This window comes from Acipenser ruthenus, chromosome 17 (genome assembly GCF_902713425.1).
Source record: "Acipenser ruthenus chromosome 17, fAciRut3.2 maternal haplotype, whole genome shotgun sequence".
Taxonomy (NCBI): Eukaryota; Metazoa; Chordata; class Actinopteri; order Acipenseriformes; family Acipenseridae; genus Acipenser; species Acipenser ruthenus.
The window spans coordinates 592,136-611,841 of NC_081205.1; the positions used below are offsets into that span (position 1 = coordinate 592,136).

At 43.5% G+C, this 19,706-nt stretch overlaps 1 protein-coding gene across 13 annotated transcripts in view; it reads right to left on the minus strand.

The window, feature by feature from the left end:
• Window positions 1–264: 264 nt before the first annotated feature.
• Window positions 265–19,706, minus strand: part of LOC117423482 (nucleosome-remodeling factor subunit BPTF-like) — a 39,222-nt gene continuing 19,780 nt past the window's right edge. For 5 of the 13 annotated variants that reach the window (XM_058989683.1, XM_058989678.1, XM_058989681.1 and 2 more), the window contains exons 16-32: window positions 19,464–19,614; window positions 19,042–19,165; window positions 18,065–18,317; window positions 17,537–17,701; window positions 16,552–16,706; window positions 15,819–15,948; window positions 15,365–15,582; window positions 12,507–12,750; window positions 11,323–12,053; window positions 8,462–8,544; window positions 7,794–8,019; window positions 6,869–7,161; window positions 6,411–6,584; window positions 6,028–6,220; window positions 5,811–5,895; window positions 4,627–4,813; window positions 265–1,220 (exon numbers count right to left, since the gene is read on the minus strand). In XM_058989683.1, coding sequence (XP_058845666.1) covers window positions 1,184–1,220; window positions 4,627–4,813; window positions 5,811–5,895; window positions 6,028–6,220; window positions 6,411–6,584; window positions 6,869–7,161; window positions 7,794–8,019; window positions 8,462–8,544; window positions 11,323–12,053; window positions 12,507–12,750; window positions 15,365–15,582; window positions 15,819–15,948; window positions 16,552–16,706; window positions 17,537–17,701; window positions 18,065–18,317; window positions 19,042–19,165; window positions 19,464–19,614 — 3,449 coding nt within the window. In that variant the 3' untranslated portion in view covers window positions 265–1,183. Of the gene's footprint in view, window positions 2,490–4,626; window positions 4,814–5,810; window positions 5,896–6,027; window positions 6,221–6,410; window positions 6,585–6,868; window positions 7,162–7,793; window positions 8,020–8,461; window positions 8,545–11,322; window positions 12,054–12,506; window positions 12,751–15,364; window positions 15,583–15,818; window positions 15,949–16,551; window positions 16,707–17,536; window positions 17,702–18,064; window positions 18,318–19,041; window positions 19,166–19,463; window positions 19,615–19,706 lie in introns of all 13 variants that reach the window. The other 8 variants (XM_058989689.1, XM_058989686.1, XM_058989679.1 and 5 more) reach the window with 8 other exon arrangements.

Consider the following 19,706-nt stretch of genomic DNA (forward strand, 5'->3'; position numbering starts at 1 on the left):
AGAGGAAACCAAGCAGCACTGTCCCGAATCGCTGCCCATATTAACCCACTGTGTGGAGTTTAAACATGTGATCTGCAGCCACCCTTTTTGGGAATGCACCTGTATGAAGCGCTTGTTTTGAATAAAAACTATTCAAACCGTCAACCAGTGTGCTCGAGAACCAGCGACAGCTAAGGAGCTGAAATGATAAACTCAAACTTTTAGGTTTAATTTACCCTTTACCCATTCCTTGTACCTTTTCCAAAGGGCAGCTTTTTTGTAACATTTATTTATTTTTTTTGGAAAAGACATAAGGAATCCTGAACAGATCTTTATAAATCAATAGCATTTGGCGTCGCCTCTATCAGTGTGGAAGAGAACGTTATTCTCCATTTATTAAGTTTCATATACATCAATGTTTCAGCTTGAGTGTAATACAAAATAAAAAAAAAATTAAAAAAAAATCTGACAAAAGTTTTACAAACAAGATACCTTTAAATACAGATTGCTTTTCAGCTTTTTTCATTTTCAGTCCCTCGTCACTGCAGGGCGATTTGTATATTTCAGTTATTTTGTTTTAGTGCCACTGACAAGGACAACAATCTGATCAACTCCAGACCGCCATTCTTCTGTGCTGGATTGTTAGCTGTGAAGCCCTTGTGGATTCAGTCTAGAGAGGAGAGGGAATCTTAACCTTTACATACAGGAAGCAAGAATAACAGCTGAAACTGGGAGTGAAATCCGTTTAGATGACAAACAGGGTTTCATATAAAAACGTATTTTTCACTAAACGGTACACACAGCTCTTCTATTTTCTTTTTTTGGCATGATAAACACCAGCTTATTTGCTGCAGATCTTTCTTTACGTCCACTTTGACTTGGGAAGAAAAAACAAAAACACAAGACTGGACCTCGCTGACAGAAAGCTATCCCCAGGTTTGCACTCTCCTCCTTCAGAGACAGCGACTGCAGAGGACATTTCTACTCATCTCCCTCCTTCATGCTGCAGCCAAAGCTGGCCGGCGCGATCCAATCCAATCCAATCCAGTTCCTGATCTGTGACTAACAGGAAAAAATACGCTGGTTTACAGGGCGGGTCCTCCGGGAGAACCGAATGAGAGGAGAAGCCTGGTTCCGAATGGGCAAGAGTTCTCACAGAACCAGAAGCTTGCGCTTTGTGATTTAGGGCACAGAGTTCTGTATTCTAAGAAGCTGTAGACTGTAGTTTGTTGTTATGAGACCTATAGAATATGGAAAAAGGGAACAGTTGAGTACCCTTTATTATTATTTTCCATAACTTACAAAAACAAAACAAAACCAGGATGCCAGGGTGTGTGTGTGTGTGTGGGCAGGGGGGGGATGGGGTTAACCAATCAGAGAAAAAGCAGCCATGTTGGAGTTTTTTTTTCTTCATTTAATAAAATATATATTTAAAGCGCTTGGCTTTTACAATTGAACTTTTTTTAAAAATAACTTTTCAAAAAGTATTAACACAGGTGAAGGACTGGGTTAAGTATTAAAATGCTATAATAGCACTATTTAAAGTCTTTTTTTTGTGCTGTGAATTTCCTAACAATGAACAAACAGTACTGCGAGCAAAAAACAAAACAAAAAAAAAAAACGACCAATTGAAAGCTGGAACTAAGCTGCTTTCTTTAAAAAAAAAAAAAAAATCAATAAATCACAAAATACTCCTTTACAAAAGGATTCATAACTTTGCAGCATCATCATCATCATCATCAGTGCCTATTTGCTTTTTTAAGGCAAAAAAAACAGTGTTACTAAGCCGGGTTTGTAAAGTACACCCCCCCCTTTAGAAACATACTTCATGATTTGCAAAAATGCACCTTTATTTAATTTGTATTGCATGCTGTACGGCAGGCTTCTTATGACACTTGCATCCAGATGTAATGTACCTTTCCACAGAAGAAACTCATCCCATTGTAAAAAACGAACCAGAACACAAGTCCGGCTATTCCGTATGCCATGATTCATTAAACATTAAAAACAGACATACTCTGAATGCCATGCTTCATGGAACGGAACCATGTGAAGGGGTAGCCTGGGGTCATGCAGGGTTTTCACACAGCAGAGCCCCACATCGACTTTATTGCCTGTTACATTACATTTAGGCAGGACAACCTTTAGTACATGAATTTCTATTTTAATGGGGTTTAAAAAAATAAGTATACAATTTTTACAGGTCACAGAAAAATAATTCCTCCCTTTTTTTTGTGAACCAATATTATTGAAACTTATTATGTTGTTGTCAACATGGCTGCAGTAAATTGATTGCCACTTGAGGCATCTTTGGAGTTTGGGGTTAAGGCTTTTTTATTGTTAAAAGTGATCTAAATAACATTTTGCAATGCAGAAATTTATGCTGTATAAGGGAACAGCAAATTCCATGATACAAACAAAAACAAACAGAACTAAAACAAAATAGTGATAGTGTGACCCCAGCATCCAATCAGATTCCAGTTATTAGGTCAGACTTATGACATCACAATCTGTAAGAAAAAGAAAGAAATGGATGGCATAAATACATGCATGCTGCACAGAATGAACATACAAACGTGTTATGAAACAATGGCCACGAGGAAAACACAGGTGCGTTTGTGTTAGAAAATGAACAAGCCTCTAAGCAGGAGGTGGGCTTCGTATCAACACAGAGCACTGAAAGCCCAATTGTTTCCTTGAGTAAATCGTACTCTGAATGCAGTGCCAGCTCACTATACTCGTCTCATACATCGTTTACAAACCCAAGAAATAAAAAATGGGGGGAGTGGGACAGTTGTCAAAGGTTTGCTTACAATTTCTTGCCGGGAGCATGTGGGGTGAGAGGGGGGGGGGGGTCTCTTAATCATACGATTCCTGGGAGACCCAGTGACTGTGAAGGTGACCTCAATAAGCAACTGGCTGCTTCTCCTGGAACTGGGTGTCTATACACAATTCTTAAAGAATGTCGTGCTGCTATAAAATATGAATTTCATGAACTGTGATAACCAAGCATAAAAACAGAACTGCAAAGCAAGAGAAGAATTACTCAAGGTGTTCAATCATCTTTTTTTTTTTTTTTTCTTTAAAGAATACGGAAAGGTGACATGGTGAGAATGCAGACGCACAGAGTCAAGCCGCTGCACAAAGTACAAACTCCTTCGCGGGTTTACATTCCACCAGCCGTAATGCTCTTTAAATCTCGGACCTGCAAGTCAAAAGGGTTACAGCCTGGCCAGTGTTAAGCAAAGGGCAAAGGCAGCCAGTTTAAAAAAGTACAGCAACGTGGAAGCAGGCAACAGATATGAATTGAAGCCAACAGAGCATGTGCTTGGGTCTCACTTTCTCAGATGGGATGCAAGTGTAACAAGAGCCAGCAGGTTCTCTTAAGTACTGCAACTTCGTATCTACTGTGGAACTTCATTCTTTTAAAACATCACAATGCTGCCTCTTAGCAAATCATAATGGGTTGTTTTTTTTGTAACATTCCAGGTTTATTTTTCTTTTAAAACAAATTTTGACATAGCAGTTTCTTCTGTTGGACTCTATTGCCGATAGAATTTCCTTCAGTTAAATTTTGACAAATCTGAAATGTTGCTCCTGGGATCTGTGAATCATTTGCTCAGAGTTACTTTCTCCTCACTGTCATTAGATGGTTCAGATATTAAAGTCAGTTCTAGTATTAGGAACTTGGGTGTTATTCTGGATTCCTCCTTAACCTCTGAACCTCTCGTACGCAGCGTTGTTAGGACTGCCTTTTTTCACCTCTGAAATATTGCCAGTTTACATCCTTTTTTTTATCATCAGTAGGTGCAGAAAGGTTAGTTCACGCACTCATCAGCTCGAGATTGGATTACTGCAACGCTTTGTTCTGTGGCCTTCCTAATAATATTCTAAGAAGGCTCCAATATGTCCAGAATGCTGCTGCTCGTATCCTAACAAGATCAAAAGCTTGTGATCATATTTCACATGTACCATGTACTATGAACTCCACTGGTTGCCTGTTAACTAGGATTGATTTTTAAATTGCAATGCTAACCTATAAAGCTCTAACTGGCACCGCTCCTTCATATACTGCTGACCTGCTTACTCCCTCTGTCCCTGTTTGCATCCTGCATTCCTCCGAGGCTGTCTGCTGGTTGTCCCCCGCTCCAGGCTGCACACTCGGGGTGACGGGGCTTTTTCAGACTTTGGAACTCCTTGCCAAATTATATTAAATGTTCAGACTCTCTGGAGTTTTTTAAAACTTCTTTAAAGACTTACTATTCTAAATTGGCTTTTAACTGCACCTAACTGTACTTTTAACTGGTTTGTAACTGTACCTAACGGCACCTTTTCTTTTTGTTTGTTTAAATCTTGTAAAGTGCCTTGGGATACTTGCTATGAAAGGTGCTATACATATAAAATGTTGTATTTCTCTATAATGTATCAGGTGATCCTTGAAAGAGAATGTGCCGTGCTACATGTGGAAACCAGACATGTACGCATCAATTTACTGTAACACCCACACCAATTCTAGAGATGATTTTAACCTACATTTCTACAATGAAAGTATGTTACCCAAAAAAACCAAAAAGAAACCCACATTAACTTAGTAAGGCTAAGCTGGGAGTGTTTCAAGTTCTCCGGTATCAAAGCCTGTTTCCTTACCTGCTTGCTTTGAAAGATTTAAGTTTCTGTACAAAGAATGATTCGAGGACCTCGGCACACTGATAAAACGGCGAGTCGCTGGGGTTGTAGTAACGGCAGTTGTCGAAGATTTTGGTCATGTCTGCCACAAACTCCGTTAGCTTATTGTAGTAACGTTTCTGTATCTTCTCCTCCATTGTGGCCAGGTCTAAAATGACAAATTATTTTGTTAGCCTTTTACATTTAAAAACACACACACACACACACACCTTAAAACGATCTATTTAAAGCCCATGTAACAGGCAACTTTCTGTAGGAGTTATTTTTCATAAGCAGCTCAAATCAAGACTGTTCAGATATTGCAGCATGCACTATTCGCAAGCTTAAAAACGTCACCTACAAGAACAACTTGCTTCATAAGTTGCTGTCTTAATCACATGCACAAATAAAAACTCTTATCACCCAGTGCTCAAAACAGAGAACGCCACAAAAAGCAGAACACAGACTAAAAGAGAAGATACATTATCACCTTTACACATTAAAAATGTTTGTTTGTATTTTATTGATTCATCCTGACACATTAAGAAACCCAACCAGCATTCCAGTATAAAATACAAACAAGAGTCCCTTTTCCAGCCGCAGAGCTATTGCTTGGCAGCTTGCTTGTTTATTTTGCAATCCCTGCAAGAGGGGCAGTCTGATCTGGTTTACTGGCCCTGAACAAATGGAATTCCTCTCCGTCAGGGGAAAGAGACAAATGCAAGATCGAGTCCTGCTTAATGTTCTGTGAAGAGTGATGTCACTGTCCAGCAGCTTCCCAGCGATACCCTCCCTCTCCTCTCCTCTCCTCCCCCCGAATGACTACATGTTGCAAATCAACACCATCTACCCATTTTAAACAAATTCAGTGATTTAGCTGATCTACTCCACTTTGTCAACCAAATGATGACCTGTTGATGCGATTGTAGATTCCTATGTCTAAGAGTGTGCCCTTTACTTGATAATGATCAAATACCTGCTGATAATTCAAAGACAGTGTTTCACCAACAAACCTGGTACCAGCTTGCCAATCCAAGCTGCACTGCACTGATGTATTTTAGCAGGCCTACACATTTTCAATGAATCTAAAATAAATACATACATTGGTCTCAGCTAACATTGGAAGCTGGACCAGCTGACCAACCCAGAGTTTTTCCCATTCTTACCCATTGGTTCCTTTATTAAGCCATAATAATCTGGTGCATCGTTGGGGTCTACAGGTTCTAAAAACGGCCATGCCATTTTGTGAGCCTGTTCATGGAAAACAAAAGCAGTTAGGAAACAGAAAAGTACAAAACACAGTAATGTTTGATCTAAATAAAAAAAAATATATATATATAAAAGGCGCTGTTAAAGAGCCTGCCCTTGGGCACCTCTTCTCACCTGTAAGGAACGCAGAACTCTTCTTAACCCTTCGTAATCCTTATCTGTGAGTGGGGTCAGTACGGTCATGGCGTCCTCCGTGGACTGGCACTGCGGACAGACGTACTCGTCGATGAGCGTGGCCTCGCTCTGCACGATACCCACGCAGCGCCCGTGGTACCAGTTCTGACAGCGGTCACAGCCAATGTAGAACCTGGGACAGAACCAAAACACATCCAACAATTATTATTTTTGTACTTTTCAGTCATAAAAAAGTTGGGCATTTACTTGGGTTTATGTTTGATTCATGTAATAGCAGTTGTCATCAGTGACTTTCTACGCAAAATTTAAGACTGCAGATGTAAATCTAAAAATACAAACACGCCTCCCGTATCAGCACTCACTGAGCCTCATCGTAGGGCGTCCGGCAGATACAATACAGCTCCTCACTGCTGCCCTCCTGTGCCCGTTTGCACTCGTTGCAGATGTAGTCGTCCATCTTCTTTGCCTCCTTCTCTGTGATGCCAACACACTCCCCGTGGTACCAGTTTGTACAAAGATCGCAGCCGATGTAGAACCTGCAAAAATGCACACACACAGTCAAAGCAGAGATATGCAAAGGCTGATCACACGGATTTCCTCAGCTCTCCGAATGGGATGGCAACTTTTAGATTTCTAATAAAATAAATAAATAAATAAATAAAATTAAGTAACCAATCCCTAAATTCAAAGCACTGCTGCCAGGCGTGTTATTTAAGAAAAAAAAAAGAAAGAAAAAAGGTCACACCTATTAAGAATACATGTAAGATTTTCTTAAGCCCCCCACCCTGGAAAGGCACTTGTCCGAGACGCCCCGACTCACTTGGATTCGTCGTACGGTGTTTTGCACACACAGTACAGACTGGTGTCCTTCTTCGCATCCTTTGAGGTAGTAGAGATCATTTTCTTCTTCTTGGGCTTGGCGGGGGAGGCGATGCCGCTGGGCGGGTCCTTCTCCTCGTCCCGTTTCCGTTTCTGTGCGGAGCTCGGGGAGGACATGGCGGCCGTGAGAACGACCGCCTGGCCCGCGGCCGTCGCTGCTGCTGCTGCTGCCTGAGACATGGCCACATGCGCCTTCTCCTTCTTCAGCTTGCTCAGGTCCTTCTTCAGCTCGTCCTGGACAGACCAACAGAAACAGAGCGCTCGTATTTCCAGTTTAATGAACAGAAAGATAGTCTTCAGAATTGCAACAGTGCCGAAGGCCCAGTCTAGCAAGCGCCACCTCAGTGGGTTCAAGTTGTCGTACACGGTGCAGAAACATGCAATACTAGCATACGTTCATAAGATAGTTGTATATACAGCCATTCAAAAACTATATATGTTCACAACTGTTAAAGCCATTTAAAAAAAAATTAAATAAATTTATACAGGACTTACAACATTTAATAAAACGCATGGCTGAATAACCCTAAACTGTATTGAAGCAGTGTTAAATGGACTGTTCATGTTTTACTTTAAATAATTCGACAGACTGTGTGCAAATGGATTTGCAGCGAAAAAAAAAAAAAGGCCACCACACACACACACACACACACACACACACACACACACACACACACACACCTCACACACATTCCTGCAAGTCAGTCAGTGCTCTCAGTACATGTGATCTTCGTCCCTGTGTGCTCTCGGACCAGCACACAGTACTGTCTTTACTAGCATCCAAAGCACTGGCGTCCCATCAGAGATATCAAAGTTAAAATGTGTCCTCTTCAAAGAGAACACATGCAGAGCACACACACACACACCTGCACTTCCAGCTGCAGCTCCTTGTCGAGCAGCGCCCTCTTCTTCAGGATCTCTGCTTTGAGCTGCTCTTTGTGTTTGAACAGCAGGGCTGACAGCTTGGTGGCGTTCTGCTTGCTGCGCTTCTGTTCCACAGACTCCTCCCGCTTCCTCTTCTTCACCGCCTGCTTCTCATCCTTATCGATTTTGTCCAAGATGAACTTCATTACCTGGTTACACACGATCATCCTAGAAAAGGAGGGGGGGGGCAGAGGAGGAAAAAAAAAGTGTCACATTATGTTTTTCAAATCATTCCTGCAAAAAAAAAAAAAAAAAAAAAGTATCACATCCAGCATTGCTAGAATACAGTTAATAATTTTTAAGGCAGATGAAGTTCAAGACTAACTATCAAAAGGGAACGATCAGGCATTACTGTAATAATGATTATAATTGAGGCACAAGTAGTGCAAGACTAGCTTCTTGTGGCACACTCCTGCAACAGATAAGATGCAGCATCACTCAATAACGGTCGCTCGCTGGTTTGGCTTAGGGTGATTGCTTGTTTTTTCTATGGTCTGCTTGGTTAGGTTGCTATGACTGCAGTGCAAGTGTGTAGCCAGCTTGGGTCTCATGTTGTTTTACAGAGTATTCCACAGAAGGACTTTCCTCCACTCAGTCTATTCTTTTGTACCTCTGGTTCTCTTCTCTCTCTGTCGGCGACAGCGTCTTTTTCTGCTTCAAGTGCTCTATGACAGCGTTCTGCTTCATCACCACCTTCAACACATGGGAGACAACAGGTTTAAAGTTCACAGACCCGGTCATACTGGTGGGTATGCAAGGAGAAATGCTACAGTAAGGGGTAGATACAGGAAGTAACTGGGAGATCACAGGAAAAAAAAAAAAAAAAAAGATATTTGCATAAATGCAGATAATAAAATAACATATTATAATTCCAGAGTCATTTGAGTCAACATAGTGTCACATCAGGTTCAAATAGACTTTGGATATTTATACATGTTTAATGCATTCAAACTGTGTTACTGAAAGGTAAACTAAGATCACAAAACAACAAAACCTGATGTAGTGATCAAACCTAATGAGATCGCTACAAAACTGCTAGTTTTCTGCAAGTCAGTCATATTGCCCAGTACAATGGAGAGCACCTGCCTCCAGCATTTCAATCAAGGATCGGTGCTCAACAGCAACTCCAGCAAATAAGACTGGGTATTACAGCTGGAGGGGGCTCCTGTACAAAAATAAGACTGGGTATTACAGCTGGAGGGGGGCTCCTGTACAAAAATAAGACTGGGTATTACAGCTGGAGGGGGCTCCTGTACAAAAATAAGACTGGGTATTACAGCTGGAGGGGGGCTCCTGTACAAAAATAAGACTGGGTATTACAGCTGGAGGGGGGCTCCTGTACAAATAAGACTGGGTATTACAGCTGGAGGGGGCTCCTGTACAAAAATAAGACTGGGTATTACAGCTGGAGGGGGGCTCCTGTACAAAAATAAGACTGGGTATTACAGCTGGAGGGGGCTCCTGTACAAAAATAAGACTGGGTATTACAGCTGGAGGGGGGCTCCTGTACAAAAATAAGACTGGGTATTACAGCTGGAGGGGGGCTCCTGTACAAATAAGACTGGGTATTACAGCTGGAGGGGGGCTCCTGTACAAAACTCCTACAAATAAGACTGGGTATTACAGCTGGAGGGGGGCTGCTGTACAAAACTCCTACAAATAAGACTGGGTATTACAGCTGGAGGGGGGCTGCTGTACAAAACTCCTACAAATAAGACTGGGTATTACAGCTGGAGGGGGGCTCCTGTACAAAACTCCTGCAAATAAGACTGGGTATTACAGCTGGAGGGGGCTCCTGTACAAAACTCCTACAAATAAGACTGGGTATTACAGCTGGAGGGGGGCTGCTGTACAAAACTCCTACAAATAAGACTGGGTATTACAGCTGGAGGGGGGCTCCTGTACAAAACTCCTGCAAATAAGACTGGGTATTACAGCTGGAGGGGGGCTCCTGTACAAAACTCCTGCAAATAAGACTGGGTATTACAGCTGGAGGGGGCTCCTGTACAAAACTCCTACAAATAAGACTGGGTATTACAGCTGGAGGGGGGCTCCTGTACAAAACTCCTGCAAATAAGACTGGGTATTACAGCTGGAGGGGGCTCCTGTACAAATAAGACTGGGTATTACAGCTGGAGGGGGCTCCTGTACAAATAAGACTGGGTATTACAGCTGGAGGGGGGCTCCTGTACAAAACTCCTACAAATAAGACTGGGTATTACAGCTGGAGGGGGCTCCTGTACAAAACTCCTGCAAATAAGACTGGGTATTACAGCTGGAGGGGGGCTCCTGTACAAAACTCCTACAAATAAGACTGGGTATTACAGCTGGAGGGGGGCTCCTGTACAAAACTCCTACAAATAAGACTGGGTATTACAGCTGGAGGGGGGCTCCTGTACAAAACTCCTGCAAATAAGACTGGGTATTACAGCTGGAGGGGGGCTCCTGTACAAAACTCCTACAAATAAGACTGGGTATTACAGCTGGAGGGGGGCTCCTGTACAAAACTCCTGCAAATAAGACTGGGTATTACAGCTGGAGGGGGGCTCCTGTACAAAACTCCTGCAAATAAGACTGGGTATTACAGCTGGAGGGGGGCTCCTGTACAAAACTCCAGCAAATAAGACTGGGTATTACAGCTGGAGGGGGGCTCCTGTACAAAACACCTACAAATAAGACTGGGTATTACAGCTGGAGGGGGGCTCCTGTACAAAACTCCTACAAATAAGACTGGGTATTACAGCTGGAGGGGGGCTCCTGTACAAAACTCCTACAAATAAGACTGGGTATTACAGCTGGAGGGGGGCTCCTGTACAAAAAGTTTCAAAGAAGTGGTGTTGAGGTCCTCGGGAAGGAGCAGTGAAAAAACAAAATGATAACAATGCATTCACTACTAATATGTTTTTCATCTAATGTACAAAATAATTAAAACTATCATGTAGATTTTCATTGAAAAAAAGCAAGACTTGATTTAGTTTTTAATATTTCTATTTGGGTTGCAATGACTCTAGATGCTATAAAATGTTGACACTACATGGTCAACAATACATTTATGCAAGATCCTCATAAGACATTGTAATTTAAAACACTTGAATGTTTAAAACGCATAGGTTTGTTACATGCTTCATTATTATTATTTATTTCTTAGCAGACGCCCTTATCCAGGACGACTTACAATTGTTACAAGATATCACGTTATTTTTTACATACAATTACCCATTTATACAGTTGGGTTTTTACTGGAGCAATCTAGGTAAAGTACCTTGCTCAAGGGTACAGCAGCAGTGTCCCCTACCAGGGATTGAACCCACGACCCTCCGGTCAGGAGCGCAGAGCCCTAACCACTACACCACACTGCTGCTTCATGGCAATGCCACAGCACAGCTCTGAGACTCACTTGAATAATGTTTAAAACGCATAGGCTTGTTACATGCTTCATTGCAATGCCCACAGCACAGCTCTGCGACTCACTTGTTTCTGGATGATGTCGCTCTGGTTGGCTGCCTGCAGGCTCTGCTCCCTCTTGGCCTCCTGCTGCTGCTGCTTCTTCCTCTGCTGCTGCTCCCGGAGCTGCTGGATCCTCTGCAGCTGCTCCTGCACGCTGGCCGTCTGGATGGTCACCACGTTCTGGATCTGCTGGGGCTGCACCGGCGCCCCCTGCTGGATCTGGATGGGCAGCTGCAGCTTGATCTGCTGGGGCAGCACGCCCCCTCCTCCTCCTTGCTGGGCCTGTATCTGGGCAGCCATGTGGGACTGGATTTGGGAGAGCACCTGCACCTGCTGCTGCAGCTGGTGAGGCACGGTGATGAGCTGGGGCTGGTGGAGCTGCAGCTGGGCCCGGCCGGGAGACTTCACAGTCACCTGGTTCAGAGTCTGTGCGGCCGTCACGGCCTTCACCAGGGACGGAGTCTGGGAGACGAGGGTGGCGTGGGCTTGCAGGGGAGCCTGGGGCTGCAACGGGGTCTGTGCCTGAGTTCGGGTGGGGACCTGGCTTTGGGACTGAGGCTGGGCAGGCGTGCCGGGGGTGGAGAAGGTGGAGGCCTGGACAGGGGCGGCTGCTTGCTGGGCTGGCTGCGCCGGGGTCTGTGCTTGAGACATGGCAGGATGACTTTGGACTTGATACTGGGTCTGAACCTGCGTTTGTGCTTGTGTCTGCGTCTGCAGTTGGGGTTGGTGCTGGGCCACTTTGTGCTCTGTGGGACCTGTTCCATAAAATCCAGAATGATAGATAAATAGATAAATAAATACATTTAAAATTATTCTGAAGAATCAGACAGCTTCATATGCAAAACACATCATCAAAATTCCATATTCAGAATGACTAATTATTCAGAGTCCAGAGATTTTACTTTTATAAGATATACCATTAAACATAAAACAAACAGTGCTGCTGTTATCTTTAGAATTGCATCATATGCAAGGCAAGTACTGTTCTTTTGACATTGAAAAATGTAATTTGACAGAGAATGGAAACATATCCTGGGCAGTAAAGGGTTAATGTTGATTTCTCATATGTGATTCACAATTGGTATCAGGCTCAATACCCCCTGCGCTTCAATATCTAACTAACTATCTGCATCCTATCTGTAGACCCGCACCCTGGAAGCTCGGAGATGGGTTACCAGCTTGTCTCTCAAGCTCTCGAGGCAGTTTACCTGGCACAGAAGGCGTGGTGGAGGTAGCTGTGACCGCGGTAACAGCAGCGTTTCCAGTGGAGACGGGTGGTGGTGGCGGCATTGGGGTGAAGAGAAAGCGCTGGACCTGGCCGTTGGGCATCGCAGCCTGCATGAGCTGCTGCCCAGGTCCCGGGATCACAGTCACCCCCTGAGGGATCACCTGCAGCTGCCCCGTCGTCTGACCCTGGCCCTGGATCACCACCGTCAGCCCTTGACTTCCACTCTGAAATAAAGGCAGTTTTTAAAGGAGGTTTCATTTCCACGTCACAACAGTCCACACTAAATTAGTGACACCTGTATGTATATTCACAGTGTGCTACCAGCCAGTACACCTCAGTAAAGCCATACACAAAACATGACAAACATATTACTGTCTTTCTATAATATGCAAACAGAGGATTTTAGAAGACACAGAAGAGAGTGTTTCTTATATACAGTACTGTGCAAAAGTTTTAGGCAGGTGTGAAAAAATGCTGTAAAGTAAGAATGCTTTCAAAAATAGACATGTTAATAGTTTATTTATCAATTAACAAAATGCAAAGTGAGTGAACAGAAGAAAAATCTACATCAAATCCATATTTGGTGTGACCACCCTTTGCCTTCAAAACAGCATCAATTCTTCTAGGTACACTTGCACAAAGTCAGGGATTTTGTAGGCATATAGCCAGGTGTATGATTAAACAATTATACCAAACAGGTGCTAATGATCATCAATTCAATATGTAGGTTGAAACACAATCATTAACTGAAACAGAAACTGCTGTGTAGGAGGAATAAAACTGGGTGAGGAACAGCCAAACTCAGCTAACAAGGTGAGGTTGCTGAAGACAGTTTACTCTCAAAAGTCATACACCATGGCAAGACTGAGCACAGCAACAAGACACAAGGTAGTTATACTGCATCAGCAAGGTCTCTCCCAGGCAGAAATGTCAAGGCAGACAGGGGTTTCCAGATATGCTGTCCAAGCTCTTTTGAAGAAGCACAAAGAAACGGGCAACATTGAGGACCGTAGACGCAGTGGTCGGCCAAGGAAACTTACTGCAGCAGATGAAAGACACACCATGCTTACTTCCCTTCACAATCGGAAGATGTCCAGCAGTGCCATCAGCTCAGAATTGGCAGAAAACAGTGGGACCCTGGTACACCCATCTACTGTCCGGAGAAGTCTGGTCAGAAGTGGCCTTCATGGAAGACTTGCGGCCAAAAAGCCATACCTCTGACGTGGAAACAAGGCCAAGCGACTCAACTATGCACGAAAACACAGGAACTGGGGTGCAGAAAAATGGCAGCAGGTGCTCTGGACTGATGAGTCAAAATTTGAAATATTTGGCTGTAGGAGAAGGCAGTTTGTTCGCCGAAGGGCTGGAAAGCGGTACACGAATGAGTGTCTGCAGGCAACAGTGAAGCATGGTGGAGGTTCCTTGCAAGTTTGGGGCTGCATTTCTGCAAATGGAGTTGGGGATTTGGTCAGAATTAATGGTCTCCTCAATGCTGAGAAGTACAGGCAGATACTTATCCATCATGCAATACCATCAGGGAGGCATCTGATTGGCCCCAAATTTATTCTGCAGCATGACAACGACCCCAAACATACACCAAAAGTCACTAAGAACTATCTTCAGCGTAAAGAACAAGGAGTCCTGGAAGTGATGGTATGGCCCCCACAGAGCCCTGATCTCAACATCATCGAGTCTGTCTGGGATTACATGAAGAGAGAGAAGCAACTGAGGCTGCCTAAATCCACAGAAGAACTGTGGTTAGTTCTCCAAGATGTTTGGGCCAACCTACCTGCCGAGTTCCTTCAAAAACTGTGTGCAAGTGTACCTAGAAGAATTGATGCTGTTTTGAAGGCAAAGGGTGGTCACACCAAATATTGATTTGATGTAGATTTTTCTTCTGTTCACTTACTTTGCATTTTGTTAATTGATAAATATAAACTATTAACATGTCTATTTTTGAAAGCATTCTTACTTTACAGCATTTTTTCACACCTGCCTAAAACTTTTGCACAGTACTGTACTTCAAATCATAAGTCAACTGTTGAATTACAATACTGTTACTACAGCTTATGTACCAAAAATAATTCCATCTAGGGTTTCTGTGATGTCATAAATTACGAGACCGAAGGTCAGGTTTTATAAACTGTCACAGGAACCAGAAATGGAATTTTTTTTCCTGTAACTCACTGAAGAGGCCCATCTTATTTTTTATAATACATGGATACCCTTGTGATGCTAATATTAAAGACGAGGTTCAGCAGTACAGTTGTGTTTTTATGTAGTGTTTCAGTGCTGTACAGACGTTCTATGTCGTTTCATTTGGATGACTGCCTCTACCTTGTTTAATTTCCCGTTCCTCTCCAGTTTCTCTGAGATATGAATGCAGCAGCTTGACCTATTTATTTTTTTTTTTAAACGTATTTTCATTTTGTTGATCAACATTTCTGTAATGTGGGTGTTGAGTGATTGAAAACGAGACATTTTGTGTTTGAATTGAACGTGATGGTGTCGAGGAGTCGATTAGGTCAAAGTTCAAGTACATTTTCCTCTAGAGGAATTAACACTTTTTGACGTCACTACTGTGTGATTATACCTTTTTTTTTTTTTTTTTTACGAGTGGCTCAGGATGCAAATATAGCCTTCATCCATAGATATATTTACATATATTTTTTAAACAGGTATTTTTATTTTCACATTGGCGGATAATAAATCAATCATGAAAATACAGAATACATTAATGACAACAACAATACTGTTTAAGCTGACAGGGAAGTTAATAGATTTCGTACACCCCCCCCCCCCCCCCCCCACGCGGAGTGAACTCACATCCCCACTCACCTGTCCCTGTGTCAGCTGGGTGAGCTGTGCCAGAGTTAGCTTTACCTGGCCCTGTTGTGGCCGTGGCCCCGGCCCCTGGGGGGTGGCAAGCTGGGTCTGGGGGCTGGCTGTGGGGTGCTGGGCGGAGGTCGTCACCATCCTGTGCGCTGGGCTCGTGTGGATGGCAGTGGACACCGGCTGCCCGCGGATGATCTGCGTTACAACCTGCTGCGTCTGACCTGGGGAGGGGGGAGTCAAACACATTGGATCATTAGGGGGGCCCAGAGATACATGTTCACAATTCCTACAGACCCTGATTAACACCTAATGTGGTATATATAACAAAACACCATGGACGTGAATTTGGATCTGGCTCCCTGTTTGCAGCATGCATGAGAGATGTCAGCGGTTGTGTTGAAATGGAGGTGGTCATGCACTCACGCGCTGGGAGATATATAATCCGAGTTGCACCTACTGGCCGGGAGAATACCTTGTTGTACCATCAGCGGGGTTCGGATGATGGTCTTGCCGAGGGAGGTGGTCTGCTGGAGGGGGGTCCGAATAACAGTCATCCCAGGACGGATCTGTGCTCCTCCCGTTATCACCTGCGTTTAAAATAAATAAAAGAGCACATCTGAAAAGTGACATCAGGCTAACACTGGGGTGACAACACAGAAACAAAAACGATAAAAAAAAAACAAAAAAAAAAAACACACAGGCACATAAGTAGTTTAAAGCTAGCACATAAAGCAGTAAATATTATATCCCCCCCCCTCAAAAAAACCCTCAAATACAGGGATAGATATAAGCCATTGCACAGCAGTTTGATCCATTCCTGGTTTTACTATGAGTTTAACAAGACACACCTGAGCTTGTCACTTATACACTGGGGCTAATCAAGCTTGTATTAAAACGTGGAATGGGTGACACTGCTATGCAATAGGAATCGTATTTCCATCCCTGTAATGCCCTAGCATCAGTACTTTGTGTACACTGAAGATCCCACTGCCTGCACTGTATATTCAATAGGAGCAAGGGTGGGTAAGAGTCCTGATGTCCAAGCCACTACAATAAAATAGGCTGGAATAGCTTCCCCAATCACAAAGAATGGACTTTAATTTAAAATCCGGGGCAAATTTACCACCTGGTATGAACCCGAAAAGCTGCAATGCCTCTGAAAGCATATACAAGGACAGCGAGTGAACTACCTGCTGTGTGCCGGCCGTGCCCGCAACAGTGCCAGGGGTATTGGGCCGGATGGTTACAGTGGCTGTCCGGGGCTGGAATGACGTGAAGGTTTGCTGGCTGGCCGCAGTGCTGGATGGAATGATACCCAGGACTTTCTGCTGGACCTGAACTACACCTAGAAACAAACAAACAAAAAACACAGAACCCAGGTGAAAACCCTGCATGTTACCATCATACTCTTCAATGCAACTACTGTTACAGCATCTTAGCCAGAACTGCATGGATGCTAAGTGGCATTTCAGCTCAGGACGCGGAGCTGCAACAAGGGTAAATGGTTCAGAAGCAGGTAATGCCAGCTGTGGCTGAGGTCAACGCTTCAGTCAAAACTTTCCCATTGCTGCGTGGCATCGCTGGAAGTGATGCTCATGAGGAAAGGATTAACGAATAATTCCTGGTAGGTACTGCATAGCTGGCACGACTTCAGAGAGCAGCGCTACTTTGAAAAATTTAAATTAGAAAAAGCGTACAGCGGGCTACCTGTGTTGGCAGCCAGTTCCTCCAGACACAAACTTGTTTTCATTTTCACTTCCTTAATTATTTCCAAAACAAACAACAGTTAAAAAAAACAGCCATGTTGGAAAAACACACCGCCTGTTTGGACCCTTTTTAAAAAAAAAAAAAACTTGGGTGTCACGAGAAAAGGATCAAGTGTTTATTTGTATAGTTCAGCATGTCCGCTTGTTATGAATACCGCTCCCTTAATTACAAAATATATCTATCTATACAAACATTTAAATTCTAGCTCGGATTTTTTTTTTTTTTTTTGGACCCAATGTGAAGTTAACTTTTTGTTGTGCACTGCATTTTAGGTGCTTTGTTCATGAATGATGATCTCTACAGATTAAAAGGGTGTTTTATTGCGATTGTTAATTAGTAGGTGTGGTGCCACAACAGCAGTACAGTCAGGAAGCACCCCATCATGCACAGGTTTCCGTGGAACCGTACCTCCTTGTGTTGTTGGCACATTGACGGTGACGATTTTGCTGTTGGCCGGGAGGGGCAGTTTGGCAGTAATCACTTTGCCCGACATCGACATCGGACTGCCCGTGATCTGGAACGTCTGCCCTGCCGTGGCTACACTTGTTGCTACCGTGGCAACCGTACTGGTGGCTGGTAAAACACACATCGCAGTCAATACAACTCTGCTCTTTGAAAACCCAGGGCACAGACAGCTGTTCCTTCATGCCATTCACAACCTCGTTACAAGCAAGAGTCCAGTAGGAACTTCAGACTGTGAAAAACAATCATTTAATACAGGGCTGGCCAATGAATAAACCCTATATGATTTACTAAGCTCCACATCATGGCTCTTTTGAAAACTCCCATTTAAGTTGTTTTAATGGGACTGCAAGGACAGTCAAAAATGCAGCAAGATGAAGCTGTGTGGTAGTCAAACTAAACTTGAGTCACTCTGCATACTTACAGTTTGCTTTAAACCAAAACTACACATGTCCAGTTGTCGCTCGCCCTTACCTGTACTGGTCTGGCCCTGCTTGACCCAGGAAGCGAAGGTCTGATGGAAGTTCTTGTTCTGCTGGAATGTCACAGCAGTAGGCGAGCCCATCTTGGTGGCCAGTACCACTTTGGTTCCGGGGGTGACCTGGCTTGTCAAGGAGCCTACCACTACTTTCTGGGGGGTGGACAGAGCATTGGTGGTGCTGCCAGTGGTGGTCACAGGTGAGGCCGTGCTTGCGGCTGGGGACTGCTTCTGCTGCTCCAGACGCTTCTGTCAGGAAGGGGAAGAAGAGAGTTATAATCAACTCAAAATGATCTGTTACTCATGAAAACAAATGAGTAACCAGCAGCAAGGCCTTTTATTAAATTAAATAACAACACAAGGTAAAAAACTTAATATAAAAGCCTGCCTTAAACTCCACCTGTATTACTAAGACCATAATCATAAAGCAAGCCAAGCAGGCACATGCATTTATCAGTGGCTAACTTCTTCCTCCGAATATAGTTTTTGCCTTTAATTAAGTCCCCATTAGTTACACCGTGCTTGAACGTTAAGCATTGCACCGTGCTTTGCAGGTCGTCCCAGTTAAAATGTCCCAATTCAGCCACAACTATATACTGCTGTAGGTGAAAAAATCTAAAAACCACGTGGCACATCACTGACTTTTTGTTACACATAGACGAAAATGACGGCGAGGCTGGGGTGTGATGCACGATATAAAAATATCACAGGTGGTTACATTTATTTATTCTGTGTTACAGCATTAAGACTCCCCAAAATGCTAGGTCTTAACAGTTGTGTAGATATATAGCAGCCACTTCATTGTGTCTAGTTCTGTGCACGTCAGGGCATATAAAATGGGACACCCTACATACATGTATACATACATACATACATACAAAGACCCTGTATTACTTTACTCCCGTTTGGACAGTTTTATTATTAGACAGGTTTCACCCTAGTGCAAGGCTGGGAGCAGCTTTTATCATCCCACCTGCTGGGCAGCCAATCTCTGCTGCTTCAGCTGAGCCTCCATTTGGGCCTTGAACTCCTCGTCTTTCTTCTGCTCACTAACCTTTGCCTGCTGCTCTGCAGCCTGGGCCTTCTCCTTCTCAACCCTGCAACGACAGAGACACACGTGGATGCTTAGTGGGGTCACAGGCGTGTCGAAATCAAGCATATAACAAACAGTGCATGCAAAATCAGTGAGGGTTAAAGAAAAAGGGATATCCAGGACTATAAACACTTAACACTGCTACATTTACAAACATATAAATTCAATGACGAGCGTTCGGACTAGAAGACTAGCTTAATTGAGAGACTTCTAGTCGAAACATGTGTCACTGAGTTTACAAAGGTTTCTTTAAACAGTTCAAACTGTTTAAAAATCGGAAGTGGTAAATGCGGAGCTCTTACCTTTCTGAAAACGCCCTGATCTCCCACAGGTCCAGCTCCTCCTCTGCCACCCACGTCTCCAGCACGACTGGGCCCGTCTGCTTGGGGGCTTCCGGCTTCTTTGGTCTCAAAGCGCTGGACCGAAGACCTTTCCTTTGTGGAGTGGGCGTTTCTGTAGAGGAGGGGAAAAACAGCCAGATTAAGAAAAAAAAAAAAAAAAATACAAAATAAAGTAATTCAAAATAAAAATGCTTTAAGATTCTT